A 23,770-nucleotide genomic window follows, 5' to 3' on the forward strand; every position below is an offset into this window, starting at 1 on the left:
TTCTGGTGGAGAATGTTTCTATACTGCATTTTTCTATTGCTGGGGAACCTGTGGCCCTTCGGATGCTGTTAAGTTTTCCACTATCTCCGACCATTTATCATGCTGACTGGGGCTGTTGGGAGTTTAGCAACATCTGGAGAACCAGTAATTTTCCATCACTGATCTATACTTTGCCTTTTGATTATATGACTGTCAAGGTGTCTTACAACATATAGCAATAAAAAATAAGAGCGGGCATCTGGTTGTTCCTCCATCTTGCATTGCTATTCCCCCTTTGTATGGTCTCTTTTCCAGGGTTGCTTACAAAAATTGTGATACACAAGATGCACAAACATGTTATTTCTAGGAGACTGAATTCCCCCATCCACTATCCCTCATGTGCAAAGCAGTGCAGCCTTTGCAAAGTTGGTGCCCTCTAGATGTTTTGAACTACAACTCCCAAAAATGGATGGGAGTTGTACTGTAGATCAAAACATCTGGAGGGCACCAGGTTGGTGAAGATTGTAGTGCTGAGGCAGCCACACAAGTAGGTCTTCTAGGTGAGGCAACCTGCATGTCCCTTGAGTGCCCACAAAGGGACCAGCTTCTCATTCCACGCAAGCAACACATGGGAAGGGTAGCATTTAAAAAAATGGCCATTTTTAGGTACTGAGGCTAGATCTTTCCACATTTTAAGATTTGCCTGTCTATTCATATACACATTCAAACAATTGCATTCAGAATTGCTCCCTGAACTCACTTAAATGACGCAATACATTCAGCACCCACCTGCATTTAAGCCTTGACATAGACATCCAACTGAAGGTGGTTTTTAGGTTTTGTTTTGGTGCTTTAACTTCCCTAATTCAAGAGACAGAATAGTACCATATTTACACAAAACTAATGCACCATCAAATCTAATGCACACAAAAAAGGTGCATATTACATTTGAGGAAATACGGTATGTTTATTCTTTTAAATTAAAGTTGGTTCCTAAGAAGAAAAAAATCACTACAAGAGATTCTGCACTGCATGGAATTAGCTCATCCCTGCACTTGACGAAGAGGATAGCTCCCCAGGCTATTCAGAAGGACAGTGTTTGGGCTGGCAGGCAAGGAAGAAGACAGAAGTCAGCAATTCCAACTGCATGTTCCTCCCTAGCAGCTGTAACTGCTGTTGAGGCTCCTGAGTTTTGTCTGAAATGGGAAGGAGAAACACCAACTGTGGCTTACTGCCACTTTTGGTCCCCCCCCCCATTGGTTAAATTGGTATTGAGTTAAATTGGAAAACTTTAATGTTTGCCTACAGTGTAGTTTTGTTTGTATGACTTATGACATAATTGTTCATTTGTTGCTTATGTGACTTTGTAATGTTTGTATATTGCCTTTTCCTACTTATCTTTATTACTTTGTTCCCTGTTCTGGAACTGCAAATGTAGAGCAGGCTGTGAATAAAACAAAACCATCATAGGTGTTGAAATAAAGTTCCGCATGCTGAAAATAAGAAACAAAACTCCAAAACGCCAGAGAGATTCCATTTTATTTACAGAGCAACCTCAATGCTGATGATCAGGGCGTTGAAAATTTACCTTGCAACATAAAAAATCTCTCTCTTTTTAATTACCAAGACACAGTGTGTTAGCTGGGACAGAACGGAAGTCCTGCATGGAGTTTAGACCGTTAGAAGCTCAGAGACCGGACAGATGTGTGGACCATTCATTTGAGCAGCTTAGCTACCATTTGCCAATCTAGTGTCCAGCATATGTTTTGGGAATATAGCCAGGATTGTAGTCCAAAACATCTGCAGGGCACCAGCTTGGCAAAGGCTGGCTTATACCAAAGCCCCAACAACAGAACTGCCAAGACCACCAACCACCTTCTGGCAGACAGTGGGGTCAACTGTTATGTTTCCACCCCAGAAGAACTCTCGCCTTATCCCTACCCATTTCCAAGATCGCAGCCCAGAGTGAAGACGGGAAGGAGAGACAACCCCCCTCCCTGCCTTCCACCCTACAAAAGCATCACCTGCACAGGATAGAAAGGGGAACTGAAGGCTAAGCCATGAAGAGAGAAATGCTTTCCTAAGAGGATCTGAATTGTGTGTTTGACAGTTAGAAGAAGAGGCAGGACCTCTTTACTGCGGAATGGTGGGGGGAGAAGGAAGCGCCCCCCCCCAACCATTTCTATGGCAAGTTTGGAGTTCCACCCTTTTTCCTGGAGCAGCTACTCAATGTGCAACATTTAGCAGCATTTTACACACGCACAAACCACCTGATTGCTCACTGAACATGACAGCATCAGGTTCAATTCTACCAAGGAGACAGGTGGATAGAGAGAAGGGATTGCTTGCAGCAGGTACCTCCCCTCCTCCTGTCCAATAAAGCAGCACTGGGCACTCCCCACCTCTCTCTCTGCCATCCTTTGGTCCCTGCCCAGCAGAGACTTGGCACAGATCCAGCAGCAAAACGGGCAAAACTGGTCGCTTTCCTCCTCCTGCAATCCCCAGCAGGTGCTGGCTTCTGGGGCGGGGTGGGGTGTTGGAAGGGTTAACCCAACAGGCACAGCTAATGTTCACACGATGTAGGCGAAGCCCCTGCTGTACCATCAGGTTATGATGGGGGTTGCTGGGCGGCTTACTCCGCTCCCAAACAGCTGACGCACACAGTCTGGGCACCTGCTTTATAGAAAGCCCTCCTTCCGAAACTGCTCTTGCAGGATGTCTCTGTACTCGTCAAAGCCTCCCTCAATGCGCTGCACAGTGCCATTCCCACACACCCACAGCTCCTGGCACACCAACCGGATGAAACGCTCATCATGGGAAACGAGAATCAGACCACCCTGGAACAAGAAGGACAAAGAAACTTCAGACTTAAAGCATGCTGTACCAGCCTCAGCTCTCCCAGCCATTCTCCTGCTAGCTTCAGGTGCTAACCTGGGGCTCCTGTTATCTCTGCAGATTTTGCAACATATTTTAAATCTTGCAAGCTCCTTTTTGGAGAGCCAGTTTTGGCTGAAATGTGGGATACAGTTGTAATAAAAAGAGACTCCCTTATCGCCGAGGAACAGGGCAGCAAAGCTGCTCAGCTCTGTTCATAGTGCAATTTAAATGGCGTAGAACAGCCTTTGCCAACTAGATGTTTTGGACTACAACTCCCATCAGTCCCCAGCAGCACGGCTGGACAGGAAGTAAGTGTTTCTGCACAGAGACTCCAACAGCTTCTTGGAGGAAGATTTACCCGGAAATTGTTGAGCGCTTTGGCCAGGGCCTCAATGGTCTCCATGTCAAGGTGGTTCGTCGGCTCATCCAGAATGTAGAAGTTGGGGCTGGAAGGAAAAGGAAAAAGCAATGAATGTAGCACTGGGTTGGAAATCCCTGAAGCGAGCCACAAAGGCACTTCCTTCCTGTGCAATGATTGAGATCATTATAAAAGAAAGCAGAGGTGTGGGGGGGCATACTCATCTGAGCATAGTTACCAAGGCATGGTCATCTGAGCAAAAGCCACTCTGCTTTTTTGGCCTCCAGACAGGCTGGCAACAGGACGGACTGCTAACTCGCCAGAGACTCCATAGCACCCCAGCTGATGGCGGTACTCCTCCTCTGTCTTCCCTGGAACCCAAATACCGAAAGGTGTCAAATTCATGAAGCAGCTGCCACTTACCAGCATGTTAGCTGAACAGAACCTCTCATTGCTAATGAGTACCCATTGCTGGGGAGCAGCTACAGAAGAAGGCCTGCTTATGGGACTCCCACCCAGAGGCATCTGGTTGGACACAGTGAAAAGCAGGTTGCTGGACGAGATGATTCTACTAAGCAGGCTTCTTATATTCTTGAGACCACTACAGCACTGCTGCTCTGCCAGGATTGGTGAGACCACAGTAGCCTAGTAAAACAGTGATCTTAGCACTGGATTAGAGAAGTGGTGTGGCATTCATGGCACACAAATTCACAGAAAGAACCATGCGTTAACTGGATTTAACAGCTAAGAAGAGAGGCCCCAGATTACTAGGATAGGGATGGCAGGTTAGCTTGACAGTCTCTTTTGGTTACGGAGCAAAGTGGATTCTTGAGTGGCTGACCTCAGGAGGACAGTGGGAAATTATTTGTTATTATTAATTCAATCTATTGCCTGCACTTGAACATCAGGGCCCAGGGCAGGTTCCAACAATTTCAATATTAAAAACAGCCCGAAACAAATTAGTCACAGGAATAAGGTCCTGAAAACATAGACCTTGGGTCTCAAAGGTCAGGGTAGAGGAGCGTTTCTGCCTGACATAGAAACTACATTTTATTATGTTTCTATATTCTGTTGGAAGCCGCACAGAGTGGCTGGGGAAACGGAACTACCAAGTCCGCCCCCCCTTGCAGAGAAGTCACATAGGGCTTTAAATGCTAATTTGAGCACCTTGAATTGGGTTTGGAAACTATCTGGCAACAGTTACAGATAGGTAGCCGTGTTGGTCTGCCATGGTCAAAACAAAAAAATTCCTTCCAGTAGCACCTTAAAGACCAACTAAGTTAGTTCTTGGTATGAGCTTTCGTGTGCATGCACACTTCTTCAGATATCTGAAGAAGTGTGCATGCACACGAAAGCTCATACCAAGAACTAACTTAGTTGGTCTTTAAGGTGCTACTGGAAAGAATTTTTTTTGTTTTATCTGGCAACAGATGAACTTGGGGCTTCCTGATCTGGTGAGTTACACAATATGCACCTGAACGAATAGAGAGAGTAATACATTGTTAAGCTCCTAACTCAAGCTATATATGGTATAAAGCACATATATGTGTCTATGTGAAATAGTGGGGTGGGGAGGATGAACTGCTTGTAGATCACCAATAAAGCATAAGTTTTCCTAGAGGCTGGATAGCTGAAGGCCAGGAAGGTATATTTCTTCTCTCCCAAATTGGCTATATTGCACCCATCCTTATTTTTGTCATGTGTCACCAACTAACTCCACAGGAATCCCTACAGCTTACCTGGAAATTTCTTTGCTAGTAGCTCTGTGGCACTGATGTTGAGATCCAGCTGATCCACATGGTGCTGGCTAAAATAGCCAATCTTAAGGTTCCTGCCAAGCCAGAGCGAGAAGAGAGAATGTGTTATTACAGGAAGCAATTATGCAGCAACAACTTCCCATTTCTGAAGCCACCTAAGTGAAGGAATGATGTTTTTCTTCCACTGTGGACAAAAATGTTGCTGCCCGACCCTGAGGAGAGAGTATAAAAGCAGAAATGGACTGTTTCTCCTTCAACTACCAAAGGAGATCAATTTCCCACAATTCCCTCCCATGCTCAAGGCGAATGATCTCCTACTGAATACATTTGAATTAGTATGCTGAAATAGTTAATGGAAAGTATGTTTCATATATTAATTTCCATATATCACTCCAGTTCCCAAATCATTTGGATTTATTTCTCTTCCAATAAAGAGTGAATGTAATGAATGAAAGGGAGGAATCATAAAAGACAGTAAAGAGAAAAGGGGTTTAAGGTGGGTGATGAGAAGCTTTGCCAAGTACAGAAAATCGGACTCTTGGGCTCTGATAGCTCCTCAAATGTATTGGGTTCTTATCAAAAACTATCCACCACATTTCCAAAGGCTCCTCCCCCACCACAGCAACGAGAAACTTGCTTCTCCCATCAATAAAAGCTTCAAAATCCCTATGCTCCACATTTCAAAATTTGCGGCATCTATGTTTTGTATTTCATACCATCACTGAGGTTCTGCTGGAGACAGAAAGCAACACAGAAGCACATACCCCAAATGCTTGGCAGGAATTTATGTTATATCCACAAACCAACTTTCTGTGGTTTGACCCATTCACCCCATAACACTATCAAGCCCCCTTATTTTTGCTGAAGCTACCTGTGAGCATGCCTAATTCCTTCAACAGGTGCCAGGTCTCCCATCATGATCTTCAACATCGTAGACTTGCCAGCTCCATTCTCCCCTACCTAGAGGAAACAATGAATGAATGGACATCCTTCAGAACTCTGGGAGGGTTTCACCTGACAATGCCTATTAGCGGAAGCCCTATGCAAGTATGCAATGGGGCTTTCTCTCATTTCCTTTTCCTGCACACCCCCTGGAATTGGCTCAGGGGTGTGTGTGTGTGTGTGTGTGTGTGTAGAGAACTTCTAGAACAGTATGCCGGGAAGGGAGGCGGGAAGAGAAAAGCTGCAACCCTTATGCAGATCGAACATTCATCATAACGTGAAATCAAATGTCACCCTCTGTTTTAATTTTAATTGTCATTTCTTTGCTCAAAACTTCAATAGAGATAATCAAAAGAGAAAACCCCTCTTCATACCACACAGATGCGGGACTCCAGGTCGGCTGAGACTGAGAGGGAGCGAAAGATGTAGTTGTTGGGCTCATAGTAAAAGTCCACTTCATCCAGTTGCAAGATGGGAGGAGAAAACTTCTCAAAGCCATCTGGGAACCTGCAGGAAAGAGGAGAAGGAAACTGAGCACAAAAGGAAGTAGCACAAACGAGAGTGGTGGGCAGCAGGGAAAACACTTCTGTAAGATTTTACTGAATTCTTAGTGCTGTTCTGACCCTAATACTTAGCACTTACAGTGCTTTCTATGTTCAAAGCACCTCTCATACATTATTAGAGGTAGTCTAATGGCATGTAATACATCCAATTTGCTGAAGCCAAGTAGGTCAGGGCCTAGATGGGAAATTGTCACTTTAAGTTACAAGGAATAAACCATTATTAAAGAATCTTATTGCAATCCATACAATAACTCCCTAATACAGGCCAGTATTATTACCACCATGTAACAGATGCAGTGGGGAGTGGAGGCATGCTGAACAAGATTCAAACTGGAGACTTCTCAGTTTATAGCTCCATCTCTTTAGCCATCAGGCCATCCCAGTTTTTCAGGGCTGTTATGGCATTAGTGGTCAGGGACCATATCAGGAACACGAGCCACCACACCACGACATCTGAGGAAAATGGAAGTGTCCCTTCCAATTCTATGATTCTCTATCTGTGAGACAGCAGTGTGAGTAATATAAATGCTCTATAGACCTGGATACTGTGTCATTGGGTCACTGGCAATGGAAGTCCAACGGGATGCTCCACTGCAGGAGCTTCTCCATGCAGAGAATCTGCACTCTCTAAAGAGCCTGTTACTAGACACTTGCATCCAGGCCACATTTTAAAAAGCCCTTTCACAGAACCCTCTGCAGAAGGTGCCTGAGGAATGAATCAGTCTGAAGCCCCCGAGAAAATAAAGAACCAAAATGAGAAACTCAAACCAATCTGTGGACATGAGATCTTTTGGAGCAGGAAAAGAAGAGGAAGGAGAACGTCTTCCCCATATGTTATGGTATTGCATCCCAACCAGGTTTCAACTCTATTTGAAGTCTGGAGAAGCCTTTCCAAGCTGGTGCTCTCCAAATGTCAGTGGACTCCAGTTCTCATCAGCTCCAAGCAGCATGGCCACTGGTTAGGAACGATGGGAGCTGTAGTCCAAAATATCTGCAGACGGCACCAGGTTGAGGAAGGCAGGTCTCTTCACTTTCTGTTTGCAGTATGCAACACAGTATGTTGTCCCATGCAAGTTCCTAAACCAGCTGATTTTCCACTGACTAAGAAGTTCTTAAACGCACAAAGGGATCCAAGACCAACCAACTCTCAACTTAGTGGTCATGAAGTGAGGAGTTTATCGAGACCAAGAAGGTCAAGAAAAGAGTGGTTCTGGCTCACGAGGCAGAGAGCTTCCGGCTCTCCTACACCCTCCTCTGCAAAAGTCAGCTGTCTCACTTATGTGAAGAGCCACTTACTTCATTATCACTTCAGAGTCTTTGTCCACAGGTTTCAATTTTGGCCTAAGAGACAAAAGAAGGTCAGACCCATTGCAATAAAAGAGGGCACAGAAATTCAGAAGTGGGGAAGGCCTCACACACACCACAGCACCTCCCATGGAAAGAGCCATCCTCTACTCTGGACTCACCAGACTCAGTGAAAGCAGACTGCCCCCATCCTCTTCAAGTCAAAGTTCTCCTAACTACTTGAGCAAGAGCATCTATGCCAGCCTTGCTCAATCTGGTGCTCTCCATATGTTGTTGAATGATCACTCCAGTCATCCCTGGCCATTGACTATGCTGGCGGGGGCTGATGGGGGCCCAATAACATCTGGCAAGGCTGGCCTATGAGTTCAAAGACAGCAAAGCATGGGGGACCACCTGTGGCCTTGGCTCAGTTTGGAAAGCACTGTAGATTTCCAGAAACAACCTGTTTTCTCTGTTAATAACAAGAGTGGGGAACCTTTGGCCCCCCTGATGTTGTTGAACTACAACTCCCACTAGCCCTAGCAAGCATGGTCAATGACCAGGGATGATGGCACATTTGGAGAGCAAAACCTCACTTGGTTTATAATAAGGCAGGAATGCTGGCCTGGAATTCATTAAGTTCAACACAGTAATATTTTTTTTTGGGGGGGTGGAGAATTCTTATGCTTCCAATCTATATACAGATTGCAAAGATTCCAAAAAGAAAATCTTGTCCAAGGAACTTTGATATCTTGGTGACTTTGTGGGCCCTGCACTTCCAGGCCTCTGTTATCACCCCAGTCAATTTATTTTGTGCATATATATATATATATATATATATATATATATATATATATATTACTACCTTCTTGCCTTAACAGCAATCTGCAGAGCCTACAATTACTCATTCACTTATTCATTAACACCATCTTTGTGCCACCCCATAACTTAAGAAAACAAAACTCCTTGCAACCTCAAAGTTAAAAGGCAGTTGTCTATCTCCAGGTAGAACCGTGCAATGCAAATATGGGCCAACATGATTGTGCACCCAAGAAATAATGCTCAATCCAGCTGTGGTGGATACTCACAGCTTCTCCAGAAGTTTGAGTTTGCTCTGCACTTGAGACGCCCGGTTTGCATTATAGCGAAATCTATCAATAAAGACCTTAAAGACAGAGAGAAACAGAAAGGAAGATCAGAGTCTTTCAGGTAGGAGAAGCCCCCTGTAGAGTCTCAGCATGAGAACATGGCTCATTTGTGGACCCTAGCCACTTTTATTTCTACAGGTGCATCCTGGTGATTTTAATCAGGATGTACTTTCAAAAATGCATTGCCCTGGATGGCACCCTCTGCAATGCAATGAGGCCTAAGAAGTAGGTCAAATTGCTTTCTTGCAGGTGCCACTGAAGTAATACGGAGGCCCTCAGGTATAGTGGGGGTTGAACCTGAGGAACACAGCACATTCTGTGTACTCATAGGCATATCATTCAAAACCCACTCACATGTTTCTCATTCCAGTTTACACAGAAGATTTTAAGCCTGTGGGCCGTACCTAGTGAAGTCTCAGAAACATTGGCAAGTCGGGGTGGAAATGGGTTCCAGTGGTCTTCCTCCATCTCACCCCAGTTCTCAACATCTCACCTCTGTGACCCCAGACCTTGCAAAAAAAGGTTTCAAATGCTTTGCAGGGGAAACTGATCTTTGAAGCAGAATCACACAAAATGTACACATGCGAAGGTAATTGGCGTGGGGTCACTACACACAGGACGTTGTCTTTCTCATCAATGATCTTCTATTTATTTTAGGCTGCCACCCGATTAAAATGTGTGAGCTGATTCATCATACAAATTTTAACCAATTCACTGTGCATTGATTTACATGCTAAAAGGGGGGGGGGAGACGACACATCCTTTGGTTTAAGTGATGTGCACGTGTCACAGCAGGACATCAACTGAGGCATGGAATGCTAACACAGAACCCAGAGGTGCACAGGCACCCATAGGGCCTTCCCTGGTGCTCACAGGGTTGCAACCACACATGCTCCTGAGATTTCAAGGGAGGCATTACAGCTGAGCAGTTAAATTGAAAAAAAGTGAACATACTTTCCCCCAAGCCTAATTGCTGTTAGGAAAGGGAGAATATGGATTGGGGGTGGGGGGTAGTTGTGGTGCACATATGGTTTCTCTGATCTGCAAATGTGTCCACAGACCCATAAAGGTCGGCAATCCCTGTTTTGAGGCATCCTGCCCTTTTTTAAAAAGGCAGTGCTTGTCATCTGCAGCTTTTATAAATATTAAGTATTGTAACATTGCATCTAGAAAAAAATTTAAAATCTACTGACTGATTTATAGTGAAGATTTGAATAATAAAAAAGAACTGATTAAATCTGCTGTGCACTCCTAATTTGATTAGATGCAGAGAAAACAAACAGCCCTCGCCTAAACTCACTAACCCAGGTATGAGTGCAGTACTGCGTACTGAATGCTGAAACCCACATGCAAATAAAAAGGGTAGAGAATTGTGCTGGGCACAGGATTTGGCCTATTGAGAATCTCATACTTCTTTCTTTTTTAAAAGCGAGTTTCTAATCCGTAGGGCTGCAGAGGCGCGCTTGAGAGTCTGTATGCAACGGCTGCTGAAATCTCAGAAGCCGTAGGCATGTGGCCAAATTTGGTGGGTAGGGGTGGGTGGGGCTTCATTCACCACTCCAGCTTCTTCTTTATCCCCGTGGCCAGGAATTCCAGAATAAATTACGCAAAATAATTTGGAAACCACAGTACAAATTATGTGAAAAGCAATTTTGCACAATGTCAAAATAGGTCAAAGAATTTCACTTTTACTGGAGACAGAAACTGTGGTGGTCTATCAGTCTCAGCCAGAGAATGTGAAGTGGTCAGGGAGGATGGGACTGGGAGTCTAGCAATATCTAGATGGCTTTAGGATCTCCACTCTAAGCTCAGGAGATGGGTCCACATGAATCTACATGACCTCCCTCTGACAGGCTCTTAATATTGACCCACACAGTGAGGCTATATCCCTAAACCCTGATCTGCTCCCCGAACCATACCTGGATGTGTTCTCGATACTGCTGCTGAGCCTCATACTCGCGCTGCTGGTTCTTCAACCGCTCTTCTTTGATCTTGACGAAGTTCTCAAAATCACCGCGATAGCTGTCGAGCCGCTGCGAGTGGAGGTGGATGATGTCAGTGGCCACGGCGTTCAGGAAGTTCCGGTCGTGGGACACAACCAGGATGGTCGACTGCCATGTCTGGAAGAGCCAGCAACCAAGAGGCAACCTCAGCAGTGTGGAAATTTCAGACAGATCAAGGAGGACCTAACCTATTTCTCATCACAGCCTCTTCCCACCTTTCATCAAAATGCTAAGGGAAACAAACCAAAGCAAACCAGAAGCACAATCTGGAAAAATATTCTTTGAGCTTCCAACAGACCTGCAAATAGTTCTCCAGCCAGATGATAGCCTTCACGTCCAACATGTTGGTCGGCTCTGGAAGTGAACAAAAATCAAGTTCTTTGACAAGGGACTTAGCAGTTAAGAAATTATTTCAATTAAAAAGCACCCATTCTCCAAACAAGAGGGAAGTTCTTCGACAAAGTGATGATGTAACTCTGTGGTACAGCATATGCTGTGCAATTAAGCATCCTGGGTTCAGTCCCCCATGAAAGCAACTTAAGTACCCCAAGAACTGGGGGGGGGGACATCCTGGATATCTGCTAACCAACAGTAGAGATGGTAGGAAATTAGCTGGGCCATTGAACTGAAGGTGCCATCAATTAAATTTCCCTTGAGAGGACTTGGTAGAGAGGTTTCACTTGTATTTTGGGTCTGATTACCAGACAACTGTGCTAGACCCATAATTCAAAGGATCACACATCTCTGTTAGGACTGGCAAGTATCCACATACAATGCAAAAGCTCTGAATGTGAGCAAATAAAAAAAACAACTCCTAGAAGTTCCAAAAAACCTAACACATTTCTAGGACAAAAAGAGGGTCTTTTTATCAATCTGTTAGATCCCAGAGGGCCCAAGTAGATCTGCTGGGGATAGATGGATGTGCTTTGCTGACAAAAAGTTGGACGAAACAGTAATTTGGTCTTCTCCTGTTTTATGGCTTAATAGAGACCATCACTTACAATCTTCTGAACAGGCTATGCTCCCAGTTTGGGGCCTAGATCTAGGAGTTTATATCACATTCCATGAATTTTTCAGACTGTGCAGCAACTATGAGCTCAACCTCCCTATAGCACAGACATGAATGATGGTACAAGGTCTACATGGCTTTGCCCCACAATCTATTAATATATTTCACTGAACTGCCAATATCACCTAAGCAGTTAAAGCCAACGTGCATTAATAAACTTTGGGTGCTTATTAAAATGGAGGGGCACTTTTAATATATGTTTAGAACACAGAACCAAACAGAAACATGGTGCCAGTTGATCTGGATTGGATCAATTGTGTCATGGTCCTCTTGCTCTGGACTGGATTAATTCAGAGCAAGAGAACCAGGACTCAATTTAGATCTTTCTTCAATCTTGCTCTTACCTCTAGCCTTCAAATTATGGTTAGAAAGCCAACTTCAAACCATAGCTTCAAGCAATCATTTTGAGGTGACCTGTTTGCTTCATTTGAAGTTTACCACTGCAAACTTTGGCAAGATCAACTTGGAAATGAACAACAGAACCCCAACAGTTGAGGGTAAAAAGGTAAAGGTAAAGGACCCCTGACAGTTAAGTCCAGTCGCAGACGACTCTGTGGTTGCGGTGCTCATCTCGCTTTACAGGCCGAGGGAGCTGGCGTTTGTTCACAGACAGTTTTTTCCGGGTCATGTGGCCAGCACGACTAAGCCACTTCTGGCGCAACGGAACACCGAAACCAGAGCAGCGCATGGAAACGCTGTTTATTGAGGGTAGCAGCACTTAAATCCCATGGAATGTTGCATTTCACATTTGGAGAATACTGTGTAGTATGCACTTTCTTCTCCCCCTTTTGCCTCCAGACAATACTTACCATCAAGCAGGAGGAGGTCAGGCCTGAGAACATCAGAACCAACAGGACAAGGAGAAAGGGATGGAGAAAGCAAGAAAGAGAGGCAGACAATCAATATTAAGGCTCAGTTTGAAGGCTACTATGAAGTTGTTTTGAAAGCATTTTCTCTTACAACGTGGGATGGCATAAGTCAACAATGACTATCCTATCCAACTTCAGCAGTTTTTGCTTAGATATCTTAGATTTGCTGGGTTGACAATTCCCACTCAGCCCAGGCTTTTGTACCATTCAAGAACACAGCGCATCAACAAGACATACCTGGCGAAAAGGGCACGAGCTAAAGCCAGCCTCATTCTCCAACCACCTGAAAACTCTCTGGAAAGAAGGAACACACATCAGATTCCCTGTGCCAGGTGGGCACCCATCAGCCTACAGATACAGCAGGCAGCCTTACAGTTCTCAACAATACAAGGTGGAAACTAGAGGCATCCCAGTTCAATCTACTGTCTCTCCACCCGCATCCCCCACCCAAATTGTAATGTGAAGCAAGTGGCTACCAAGCTTTCCATCACCTGGTATGTACACCTCACCCACAAAAACCACCTGACCTGCTAAGGTAGAAAGGAGGAAAAGCTAGGACACCCAACAGCTCAGATCACAGCAGAAAAAAATCAAGCTCCGGTAGAGATCACTTACTTGGTTGTCTGTTGCTGCATCTTTGCACTGAATCCCAGCCCAGCAAGAATGACAGATGCTCTGAAAAGTGGCACAGGGGGTGGGAGGGAGAAGATAAATAATTGAATGAAGTCAGTAAGTTGGGGGACAAAGTATTTCCCATGAAGAGAAACTGCTCTTCAGTTCCAATTGGCTGAAAGATCTATATGTCGCTCCGAACACACTCAAACTGTTAACGAGAAATTTAAAGGCACAACACCCATCCGAGATGCAGTGCTGGAGTTTACCCAAATGTAAACAGAGAAAGAAAGGAAGATCAGCAGCAAGCTTCATACCAAAATATTACCTTTGCCAGCTCAAGCTGAATGTGATGATCAGTTGTGCAATTCTCCTACCCAAGCAGTTTTAACAGACATCTGCCTCAGAAGCTGCCAGTCCAATTGGCAGAATTTATTTATTTCCTGACATTTAAACCCAACCTTCCTTCTGCAGTGGAACCCCAAGATTGTGCACTTGTGGTTCCCACATAGGCACACCCTGGGAACTGTTGAAACTCCCCATTTCCTTTAAAGTAAATGTAATTCTTTTAATGATTATACAGTAATCAGTACTGCAGAGATACATACAATCCCTGGCCCTCTGAGCAAGACTCCAACATGCAGTTGGAGAACAGAAAAGTTGGAGAGGTGTTCCAGCTTGCCCTTGAATCTGACCCCTGCAGCCTTTCTGTACCATACTAATATCCTGCTTCAATTACATCCAAGGCCTAAATGCATGTCTTGAAAGGAGGGTGGAGGCACAGCTTGGAGAGTGGCTGGCATGCAACCTCTTCAGCCACCATCTCACCCCTCAGGCAAGAAGTGTGCCTCAGTGGGTGGCTGCTCAGGCATGGCTAGAAGAGTGGCTGGCACTCAGCCTTCTCCTCCTCCCAGTCTCACTTAGCCAAGTGGTTGGGCTTTGTGAGCAGCTAGCACATCCCTGTTGTACAAATTATGCCACTGCTGCTTCCCTGTGGCACGCCTGGCTGAGAAGTGCTTGGCTCTTTGTAAACAGGCGAAGACCTGAGCTGTTTGATTCCGCCAGAGCTGGAGACCAGCATGGGACACCAAGGGCAGATCATTGTCAATTTACGGGCAGATCAGTAAGGTCATAAGCCAAATTCATGGTGTGTTCACCTCAGCCCTGAGGTTGTTGACAGGTGCCCTATCAAGCAACCTTCTGACACAAGCCCTGTCAAAAAGGACTCCACCTCCTAACTGGATTTGAAAGCCAGGGTTTGGAACATCATACATCCCAAATCCTGGCAGCCATTCAGAAAATTTCTCTCTTTGACATCTAATAGACAACTAAGCAAATGGCTGAAGATATGCATTTGCCACAACTAAAATGAGTGGCATCTTACCTTGCTGGGGCCTTGTCTGCCTCAATCTCTTCTAGCCTGGCATAGATTTCTGACAGTCGAGCGCCTTCAGTGCCTTCTCCCCTGAAGCAGGACATAAGAATAACGTGTCAGTTTTGTGGGTTTTAGGAGAAGGTCTGCTTGGTACCAGAGGACGTTTATGTCTGAGCTAAGAAATTTGGGAAGGTAGCATCAAGACTAGGATTACCTTCCAGAATTGACTCGGGCTGTCAGCTCCTTCTCCTCCTTCAGCAGACTCTCGCGGGTGGTATCACACTCTAGCACGCTCTGCAGGGCTGGCGTATCATCCCCCGCCACTTCCTGCTCCACGTGGAGGATGCTGATGTGTGAGGGTATGCGCAAGTTACTGCTGGCAATCATCTTCAACAACGTCGTTTTGCCCAACCCGTTCCGGCCCACCAGGCCATACCGCCGGCCATATGCCAGGTTCAAGTCTGCACCAGTGAGGAGAACACTGAAAGGACAGAACACACAGAGCCTTATAACAGTCAGAGTTACTGGCCCATTGGAGTCTCTGCACAAAGCAGGTTGCTGTCCTCCCAAACTACATAAAGCATGGGAAGCAGATGAGGCAGTGTCAACACCTTGTGGGTAGAGCTACAAGTAGGCTAGCTTAGGAAGCTCTCTCTCTCTCCCCACCCCCATTCTACTGCTTTGCTTTTAGTTTCTGCTCACAAGTAGCATAAATCCAGCCATCACACCACCCAGCGCTGGACTTCCTTCTGCCTCCAACTACAGAGGCAGAGCTTAGCCATCACAGCTAGTATTCTGTCAAACACCTCCTGGCCTCCTAACCTCCCAACAACTTCCAAACATACTATTTTATAAATGTGTACCTCACCCTTCAGTGTAAAACATTCCTGCAATAGCTAAAAGCCACAACATGCAAATAACACAACAGCAACAGAAGAGATAAAAGCAAGGAGAAACAGGAGCAGTAAAAGAGATTGAAGGCCTTGGAAAATAAAATGCTCTATGCCCAGCACAAAAGACACATCATAAAAGATGCTAGATCATGCTCCCTGGGGAAAGCTGTCCTCAGTTGCTGCCCGTCATTTTAGACAGTGAGAGCACCCAGAGGAGAGCCTTCAAAGACTGCCCAAGTATACAGGCAGGCTGACAGACATCAAAATAGAAATTCCCCAGCTCTCAAGCCAGGTAGAGTTCTAACAGGATAACTGCCGGCACTTTGAATTGCAACAAGAAAAAGGCTGTTTCAGCATTAGTAAGATGTTCAATGCTCAGTTCCAGTCATTGATCATGTTTTTTAAACTATAACTGCATACAGGCAGCCCCATGGACAAGCCTGGCAACAACCTGAGCACCACCTGCCATTTCAGAGGTTCCCATTCACAGCTGACAGGCATGTCTACCCCACAAACTCTGGGTGCCCATCAGCCTGCAAGCACTCACCGCTCACCGAAGGACACGTCGAAGTTCTCAATGCGTACATCGTAGGATTTGTTCTTGCCTGATGTCTCGAGACGAGTTTCCTTCTTGCTGGCTGCTTGGCTGGCAGATGCTTCTTCAAGCACCCTGACACCAGGCAAGAAACAAAAGGGACCATTAAAGCAGGGGAAGGCAAACATTTCTTCCCATTATTTGGAATGCCTCAGCCTCCCCAACATACTCCTTCCATGAAAACTTGATTCTTGTATGTAGGCTAGAACCCATCTCCCTGGCACAGTAGTTTTATATGTGGATAGGGAGAAGAATAGTTTCATTTGGTGGCCCTGAGACCTAGTATTTTGAGAGAGGGAAAACTCCCAAGGACCCTGAGGATGTAATTTTGTATTGAAAAGCAGTCAGCCAACTCCATCTTCCCCAAAGTCTCCTTGCCTCCTGGCACATCCATTGGTTCAGTATTTCCTCCACCCTGTGCATCAGTACTCTAGGCCAGGAGCAGAGAACCTCTGGCTCACCAGGCCTCCCTATTTGGCCCACAAGGCCATTTTGACCAAACCATGCTCAAACTAATAGCTGGGCCAAAAAGGGATCTGCAGATTGGTGGCACTTGCAAAGCCCTTAGTGAGGTACTTGTGGCTCCAACACACAGCGCTCTCTGCAAGCACCTTTGATCAGCTGAGTCTACCCAAAAAATACAAGGCAAGATAACCAGCTCTGGCAGCACAATTTTTGCACATGTCTACGATATCCAGCTCCAGGAATTTTGATGTTTTTGCTGCCAGCCTCCTAGGAAGCTCCCGTGGGGTCTGAGAAGCAGGAACCATGCCCTCCCTGCTCAAGGTTGATAAGACTTTTCACTCACAATGGACTTCCAGACTTCATAGAATCTCGGTCCTGCTTCTTAGTCTGCTTTGCTTTGAGGCGAGCCTCTGCTTTCTCCAGCTTCTTGGCATTCACTATCTGCAGTGCAAGCGAGGGAGAAAGAAGCAGCAAAGGTTGAGTCACTGGGATTAGGTTGCACGCCCCCCCCCCCCCCCGCACAGTTATGCTACCTCCCATTCCACCCAACTGCAGCACACTGCAGAATAGAATATATGAACTGAAATGGAGCGGAGGGAGACAGAGGAAGCCAGGATGCAATATGCCAGTGGTAAGCAAGGTGGTGTCCTCCAAACGTTGAATTTCAATTCTCATCAGCCCAGGAAGCATGGCCAATGGTCAGGGATGATAGGAGCTGGAGAGACCATGTGGGCCACCCCTGATCTAGAGAGCAAAGGGGTCCTTGCTACCCTAACAATATAGCCTTAGCTGACTCAGCAGCTTGAAATCAACTGACCCTCCAGCTCTGGTTCGCTTACCGAGTTCTGATCTCTCTTCAACATCAGCCCTGGCAGCACATCCAAGCCAGAATCTGAAATCAAGCAAGAGAGCAGTGAAAATGCTGCTTACAAGAGCTTCAGCACCAATACAGTCCCTGTAAGATAATGTGGCACTGGCTAATTGCTTTATGGCCCCAATTAGCCCCAGTTTATAGCGGTCCGGCACACTTCCCTCAGCTCAGACCCTTCTTTCGGCCACGAAAGTGCAGAGTAACACAGCGGAGAAAACTGTTGCTTCAGATCCAAACACACCAAGCTCTTGTGTGCATATTTATCAGTTCTTTATTGCAGCAGGATATTTACAGCTCAGCATTTCTCAGATTCTCCTGGACTGCAAGCATTCATCGCTGCCTCTGCGTCCGTCTCTCTCAGGCAGCAGACACACAACAGTGAGGAAAAAACTCCTCCCACCTTCCAAACCTTGGAAACCTGACGTCAGAATGTGAGGCGTGACTCAGAACATCTTAACCCTGTAAGTTCTGAATCCCAACAGTCCCTTCCTCCACTGTATCCTGCTTAATAAAGCACCGTAGTTGGTATTGTTGTTGCACTGTTGGCACCTGTCTGTCGAGAGACAATGGAGTGTGTCTTTGGCAGTAAAGTCAAACTGCTGTATTAGCAGAGCCACAGTGACCTCTCCAGGGTGGAAGTCTGGGCAGTGAGCATGGAGATCCTGGGCTTCCCAGTCTCACTGATGTGGTCCAAAGGAAAACAGAGCAATACATTTAAAACCAGTTTGGCTGAAGGAGCCAAATTTTACTGCAGCAAAGAGCTATAATAAGCTTAGGCGGCTTAAAAAATAAATAAATCAAAATTAAACACTGATCAACAACTACTATCCAATGACAGCTAAACAGAACCTCCAGATCTAAAGACAGTATACCTGTTGCATGTGGACAGGGGAGGGGGGCAGGCAAACTACTGCCTTCATGCACCACTATCTAGCCAGTCACTGTATGGATCCCTGGCCTGATCCAGTAGGGGAGCCCAGATGCAACAGGCCCTTCTGCCAGTGCTACTCACCATAATTGTCTGTGATCTTCGAAAGCTGAATGGGGGCATCCAGGAGCACCTGCCTGCTACCCTGGGAGTTTTCGCTGTCCCTGCCAGACACAAGATAATTAGCTAAAAGACCCTAAAAAAAGCTTCTCTCTCAGTCATTATTAACACTTCTCACAGAAGCAGCCTCATATGATGAAAACAACAGTCACACAGTCCAATATCCTGCCCTCAAACCCTGGGAAAGCAATAGAAAAGGAAACATGCCTAAAACCAGGAGCTGCTAGAGCCCTGCAATCTCTGCATAATCTAGATCCCCACTGGCTGCATTATTGCCATTTGTTTGGTCCCCTCTGCCTACTCTCAGCTTCACCCACTCAGTATCAGTCAAAGGGAGCATACATATGGAGAGTGTTGTACATCCGCTGGCAGATAGCACGGATGTCCTCATCATCCTTCGAGTCTCTGGCCACATCTTGCAAGAGCTCCCCGACCGCTTCAAACAGATCATCCACTGACTCAAAGTCTGAGCTGCCGCTGTGCAGGACCCCTGTGAAAGAAATGTGAGGCATCGTTAATGCATGGCTGAGTCCCTTGCCGTTCCTTTGGGCTTAGTCAGCTACCAGTAAGAATAGGGCCAACATTCCAACCTGGTGCATAGTTTATACTTATTTTTAGTTTGCACCCAGCTCTGATATTTTATGTGAGTGGTTCAGAAATCTTTTAAATAAATAATTAAACATTTACTTCACCTCTTGCATGACCAAAGAACCTTTGCTTGGATGACTTTCCCACACCATGCTGTCAGACAACAAAATTGTTGCTTGGGATACAAGGGGAGTTTCATGATCACTCATCTCAGAGAATCACAGAATTCTCAGGAATCTTTTGCCGAACGTGTCCAGAGGAGGGCAACCAAAATGGTCAAAGGCCAGGAAACGATGCCTTATGAGGAACGGCTAAGGGAGCTGGGCATGTTTAGCCTGGAGAAGAGGAGGTTAAGGGGTGATATGATAGCCATGTTCAAATATATAAAAGGATGTCACATAGAGGAGGGAGAAAGGTTGTTTTCTGCTGCTCCAGAGAAGCGGACACGGAGCAATGGTTCCAAACTACAAGAAAGAAGATTCCACCTAAACATTAGGAAGAACTTCCTGACAGTAAGAGCTGTTCGACAGTGGAATTTGCTGCCAAGGAGTGTGGTGGAGTCTCCTTCTTTGGAGGTCTTTAAGCAGAGGCTTGACAACCATATGTCAGGAGTGCTCTGATGGTGTTTCCTGCTTGGCAGGGGGTTGGACTCGATGGCCCTTGTGGTCTCTTCCAACTCTATGATTCTATGAATGTGGGGCTCAAACCCATGAACCTGAGATTATGAGTCTCTATGCTCTACGGACGGAGTTTTCCAGTGATAGGAAGAGAAAATTCCCAACCAACTGGGATATGAATAAAATACTTACCTCTTCACCTTTTCATTGAAAATGCCTGAGGAAGGAGGCCTTACTGTCTTTAAGCTTCTCCCATCCTATCCTGCCTAGCCAGTGTTGCTGAGCTTCTCATAGATTATTATTTGGGGGAGAACAATTTTAGTTGAACATCATGGCCACAGAACTTACTCTTCATGACTTGAAAGGGGTAGAGAAAGACGATAGCTGGGTATCGCAGAGTAAAGATTGCTTCCCTTAAATTTGTCTAGGTGGATATACACTTTTGCTGAATGGAAATCCTGAACCATTGACCCAAGACTCAAGTCTGTTAGTAAGCAGTAATTCAATTTATTAAGGTCATGGGTCTGAGCCCCACTCTGGGCCAAAGATTCCTGATTTGCATGGGATTGGACTACATGATCCTAGTGGTCCCTTCCAACTCTACGATTCTATCATTCTATGAGCCTTCCTGTGACACTGCTTGGGAAATGAAACCAAAGAAAAGTTACTTAATCCAGAGAGAAACAAGTGTGATCTTGACTATGTGGTTTGTAATGGGGGTGGGGTCAACCATGTGATTTATTCTTCCCCTATACAATGTTGCCCACACACCACACCTCAGTTTGTGAAGCAGCCTCTGGGCCTTGGCTGATCCATACCCTGTGATGGTTTCCCAGAAAAATACCTTCCTAGACCTTGAAAGGAAAGGAGAAAGGAAGTAGGAGAACAAAGAACAGGCAAAATGTTTCATCATTCTGGAACTCTGAGTCCCGAACAGGGAAAGAATGGATTCAAGGCTTCAGAGATGAGGTGATGTTTCAAAGCTGCAACACTAGGCATACTTATGATCGCCAAAGAAGATGACGACAACTTATCTGGATGTAAATCCAGTTGAAATCTATTGGGCTTATTTCCACATAAGCATGTTTAGGATCAGGGCTGAAACTGAAATAAATAAGAGTAAAGTTTGCTTCCCTTAAACATGTCTAGTTGGATAGAAATCCTGAACCACTGACCTAAGACTAAAGCCTGTTAATAAGCAGCCCACGATCTATTTCCTGCTCTGCCAAATTTTGCCTCTGGCCTGCCACACCACTGGTATGTGGCCCTTGGGTGCTCGCCTCAGGCTGAAAATGGTGAAGCTGGCAAGTGAAGACTTTTTTGTTCAAACAGGCTTTTAGGAACTGACTGCTTTCAGTGAAAGGGCTGGTGCTGTACTGTTTCTAATTATGATAGTTTGCATGGTTCCAATAGATTTTTCCAAGCATATACATATATATATATCCATATATTACTTTACCGCATATACTTTACTTGTATATATATTTTACTTCTAATAGTGTTGGTTTTAAAAATTATTTCCCCCTCATGGTTCTCGTTTAGTGGTTCTCGTTTTTATATGCAAGCTGTCATGAGCCCCAACGAAAAATAAATAAATAATGTACAGTATGCAATAATAATTTATTGCCTGTCATTTAACAACAAGCCTGCCGTTACCTTTGGAGACCCCCTCAACCCCCCCATATTAACTCATTGAAATATATATATATCTGTCACTTGACTGGTTTCCAAACAAGGTAGGTGGCGTTGCTGATTTGTTAAACTAGGTGGCTGACAGCCCCTCAGCCTGAACCACAAGTGTCTCTTTAGGCTCAAATTTGGGGAGAAGGTGCTTGATTCCTTGGAGTGCCCACTGAACCAAATAGGAGTTACTTCTGAGTAGGCAATGTACAGGAGGACTGAGCGGCAAAGGTTATTGGGATGCGGAAAGGAGGTTTTTAAAATTATTATTGAAAGAGAGATTTGCAAGGGGGTGGGCACGTTTTCTAAAGGATGTTTCCAGCTTTAAAAAGCCTTGTGGCGGTTTGAGCAATCATGTGACTACTGCATGTGTGTGTGAGTATATGTATATATGTATATGTATAGACACACATATGTCTGGATATTGATATGCACACATGTACGTATGTATATATGAGAATGAAATATAGTGTACGATATCTGGGTGTCATTACCTGGGACCTTCGTTCCAGATAACACAAACACACACACACACACCCCATGGGTGTAGCCAAGGGAGGGTGGTGGCAGAGGGGGGCACTTGTCCCCCCCCCATCAAGAAAAACAATAGAAATAACTAATTGACCAGTTACGCCGGTTGTGCCCCCCCCCCAAGTCCTGGCTACGCCCATGACACACACCCGCATGGGGGCCTCGCCCCCTACGCAGCCGACATGAGGGGAGGCCAGAGCCGAAAGAGGAGCGGAGGGCGCTTCCTCGCGCCGCCCGCTGCCCGCCTTCCCTCGGCATGGCCGCCTCAGCCTTGCGGAGGGAAGCCGGGGACAGCCACGCTGAGGGAGCCCGGCTGGTCTCGGCTGTGCTGAGGAGAAAGACGCCGCGCGCCCCGCACCCCAGCCCCCCCCCCCCCCGCTCCGCCCTCGCCTCAGCCTCACCGGTCACGTAATCGAACATCTCCCCGTCGAGTTCCGGGAACTCCCTCCGCAGGATCTCGGCGCAGGAGGCCGCCATCGCCGCCCGGCCTCTGGGCCTTCCTCGGAGCCCGGATGCAGCCTTCGGACTCCGAGGCCGACGCCGCGGTGGTCGATGGGAAATGTAGTCCATTCTTGGGAGGAAGGAGAGCAGCCGGGCGCAAAGGACGCTGGGAAAGAGAAGCGGGCGGGCGGGGGGGGGGGAGGGAGGTTGTGTGGCAGAGAAAAGAATCGGGGCCTTCCTCTCTCCATTTCTCATCCAACTCCAAATACAACCAATGGGCCCCTTTCCCAAGTCTGCAATATACTAGGACCAAAGGGTGGAAGAGAGTAAGAGGGGTTCTACATTGGAACGAGGGTCCCTCAGAAGCTGGTAGACTCTCCTTCCTTGGACGTTTTTTAAAATCAAAGTTTAAACGGCCGTTTGTCGTTTATGACCTGGTTGAGATTCCTGCGTTGCAGTGGGTTGGACTAGATGACCCTCGAGACCCCTACCAACTCTACAACGATTCTATGATTCCGTTTTCTCCTTTCTGAATGGGTAGCTCTTCTACACGGAAAGCAAACCTTTGGGGGGGGCGGGGTGTAAAGAAGGAAGGGTGTGATTTTAATTCAGAAGAGTCAGCTTTTGGAAGATTAGGAAATATTGCTCTAATAGCACTGCATGCAAGGTAAGGCAAACAACAAAATTAGCAACCCCTATGGTCCACTGACGCAGGTGGCGCTGTGGGTTAAAGCCTCAGCGCCTAGGACTTGCCGATCGAAAGGTCGGCGGTTCGAATCCCTGCGGCGGGGTGCGCTCCCGCTGCTCGGTCCCAGCGCCTGCCAACCTAGCAGTTCGAAAGCACCCTTAAAGTGCAAGTAGATAAATAGGGACCGCTTACCAGCGGGAAGGTAAACGGCGTTTCCGTGTGCGGCTCTGGCTCGCCAGATGCAGCTTTGTCACGCTGGCCACGTGACCCGGAAGTGTCTCCGGACAGCGCTGGCCCCTGGCCTCTTAAGTGAGATGGGCGCACAACCCCAGTCTGTCAAGACTGGCCCGTATGGGCAGGGGTACCTTTACCTTTACCTTTATGGTCCACTGAATGATACTCCCAATATGTACTGTTTTAATATGAGTAAGTACGTTTTGGCATATTCTATTTAGGCCGCCAGATGGCAGTAACAGCCTGAATTTGATAAGGTACGTTGTTGTCCTGTCCGACACTT

General features: G+C 46.1%; 1 protein-coding gene across 2 annotated transcripts; it reads right to left on the minus strand.

Annotated features, from left to right (window-relative positions):
- Positions 1–1,500: 1,500 nt before the first annotated feature.
- On the minus strand, positions 1,501–22,684 carry ABCF3 (ATP binding cassette subfamily F member 3). 2 transcript variants are annotated; one of them, XM_079977864.1, is made up of 21 exons: positions 22,526–22,684; positions 19,051–19,198; positions 18,673–18,752; positions 17,629–17,681; positions 17,133–17,230; positions 16,277–16,399; positions 15,051–15,317; positions 14,846–14,926; positions 13,465–13,524; positions 13,087–13,143; positions 12,790–12,812; positions 11,210–11,265; positions 10,828–11,028; positions 8,849–8,925; positions 7,773–7,817; positions 6,288–6,420; positions 5,843–5,931; positions 4,954–5,045; positions 3,453–3,585; positions 3,215–3,302; positions 1,501–2,816 (listed from the first exon to the last, which is right to left on the minus strand). In XM_079977864.1, exons 1-21 carry the CDS (start codon positions 22,599–22,601, stop codon positions 2,658–2,660), a joined length of 2,139 nt encoding a protein of 712 aa, XP_079833990.1. In that variant the 5' UTR covers positions 22,602–22,684; the 3' UTR covers positions 1,501–2,657. The 2 variants fall into 2 exon arrangements, with proteins under 2 accessions (XP_079833990.1, XP_079833991.1); XM_079977865.1 differs by lacking the exons at positions 17,133–17,230; positions 17,629–17,681; positions 18,673–18,752; positions 19,051–19,198; positions 22,526–22,684 and having other exon boundaries at positions 16,284–16,399.
- Positions 22,685–23,770: the final 1,086 nt, after the last annotated feature.

The sequence above is a fragment of the Podarcis cretensis genome (genome assembly GCF_951804945.1).
Source record: "Podarcis cretensis genome assembly, chromosome: 5".
Lineage (NCBI taxonomy): Eukaryota > Metazoa > Chordata > Lepidosauria > Squamata > Lacertidae > Podarcis > Podarcis cretensis.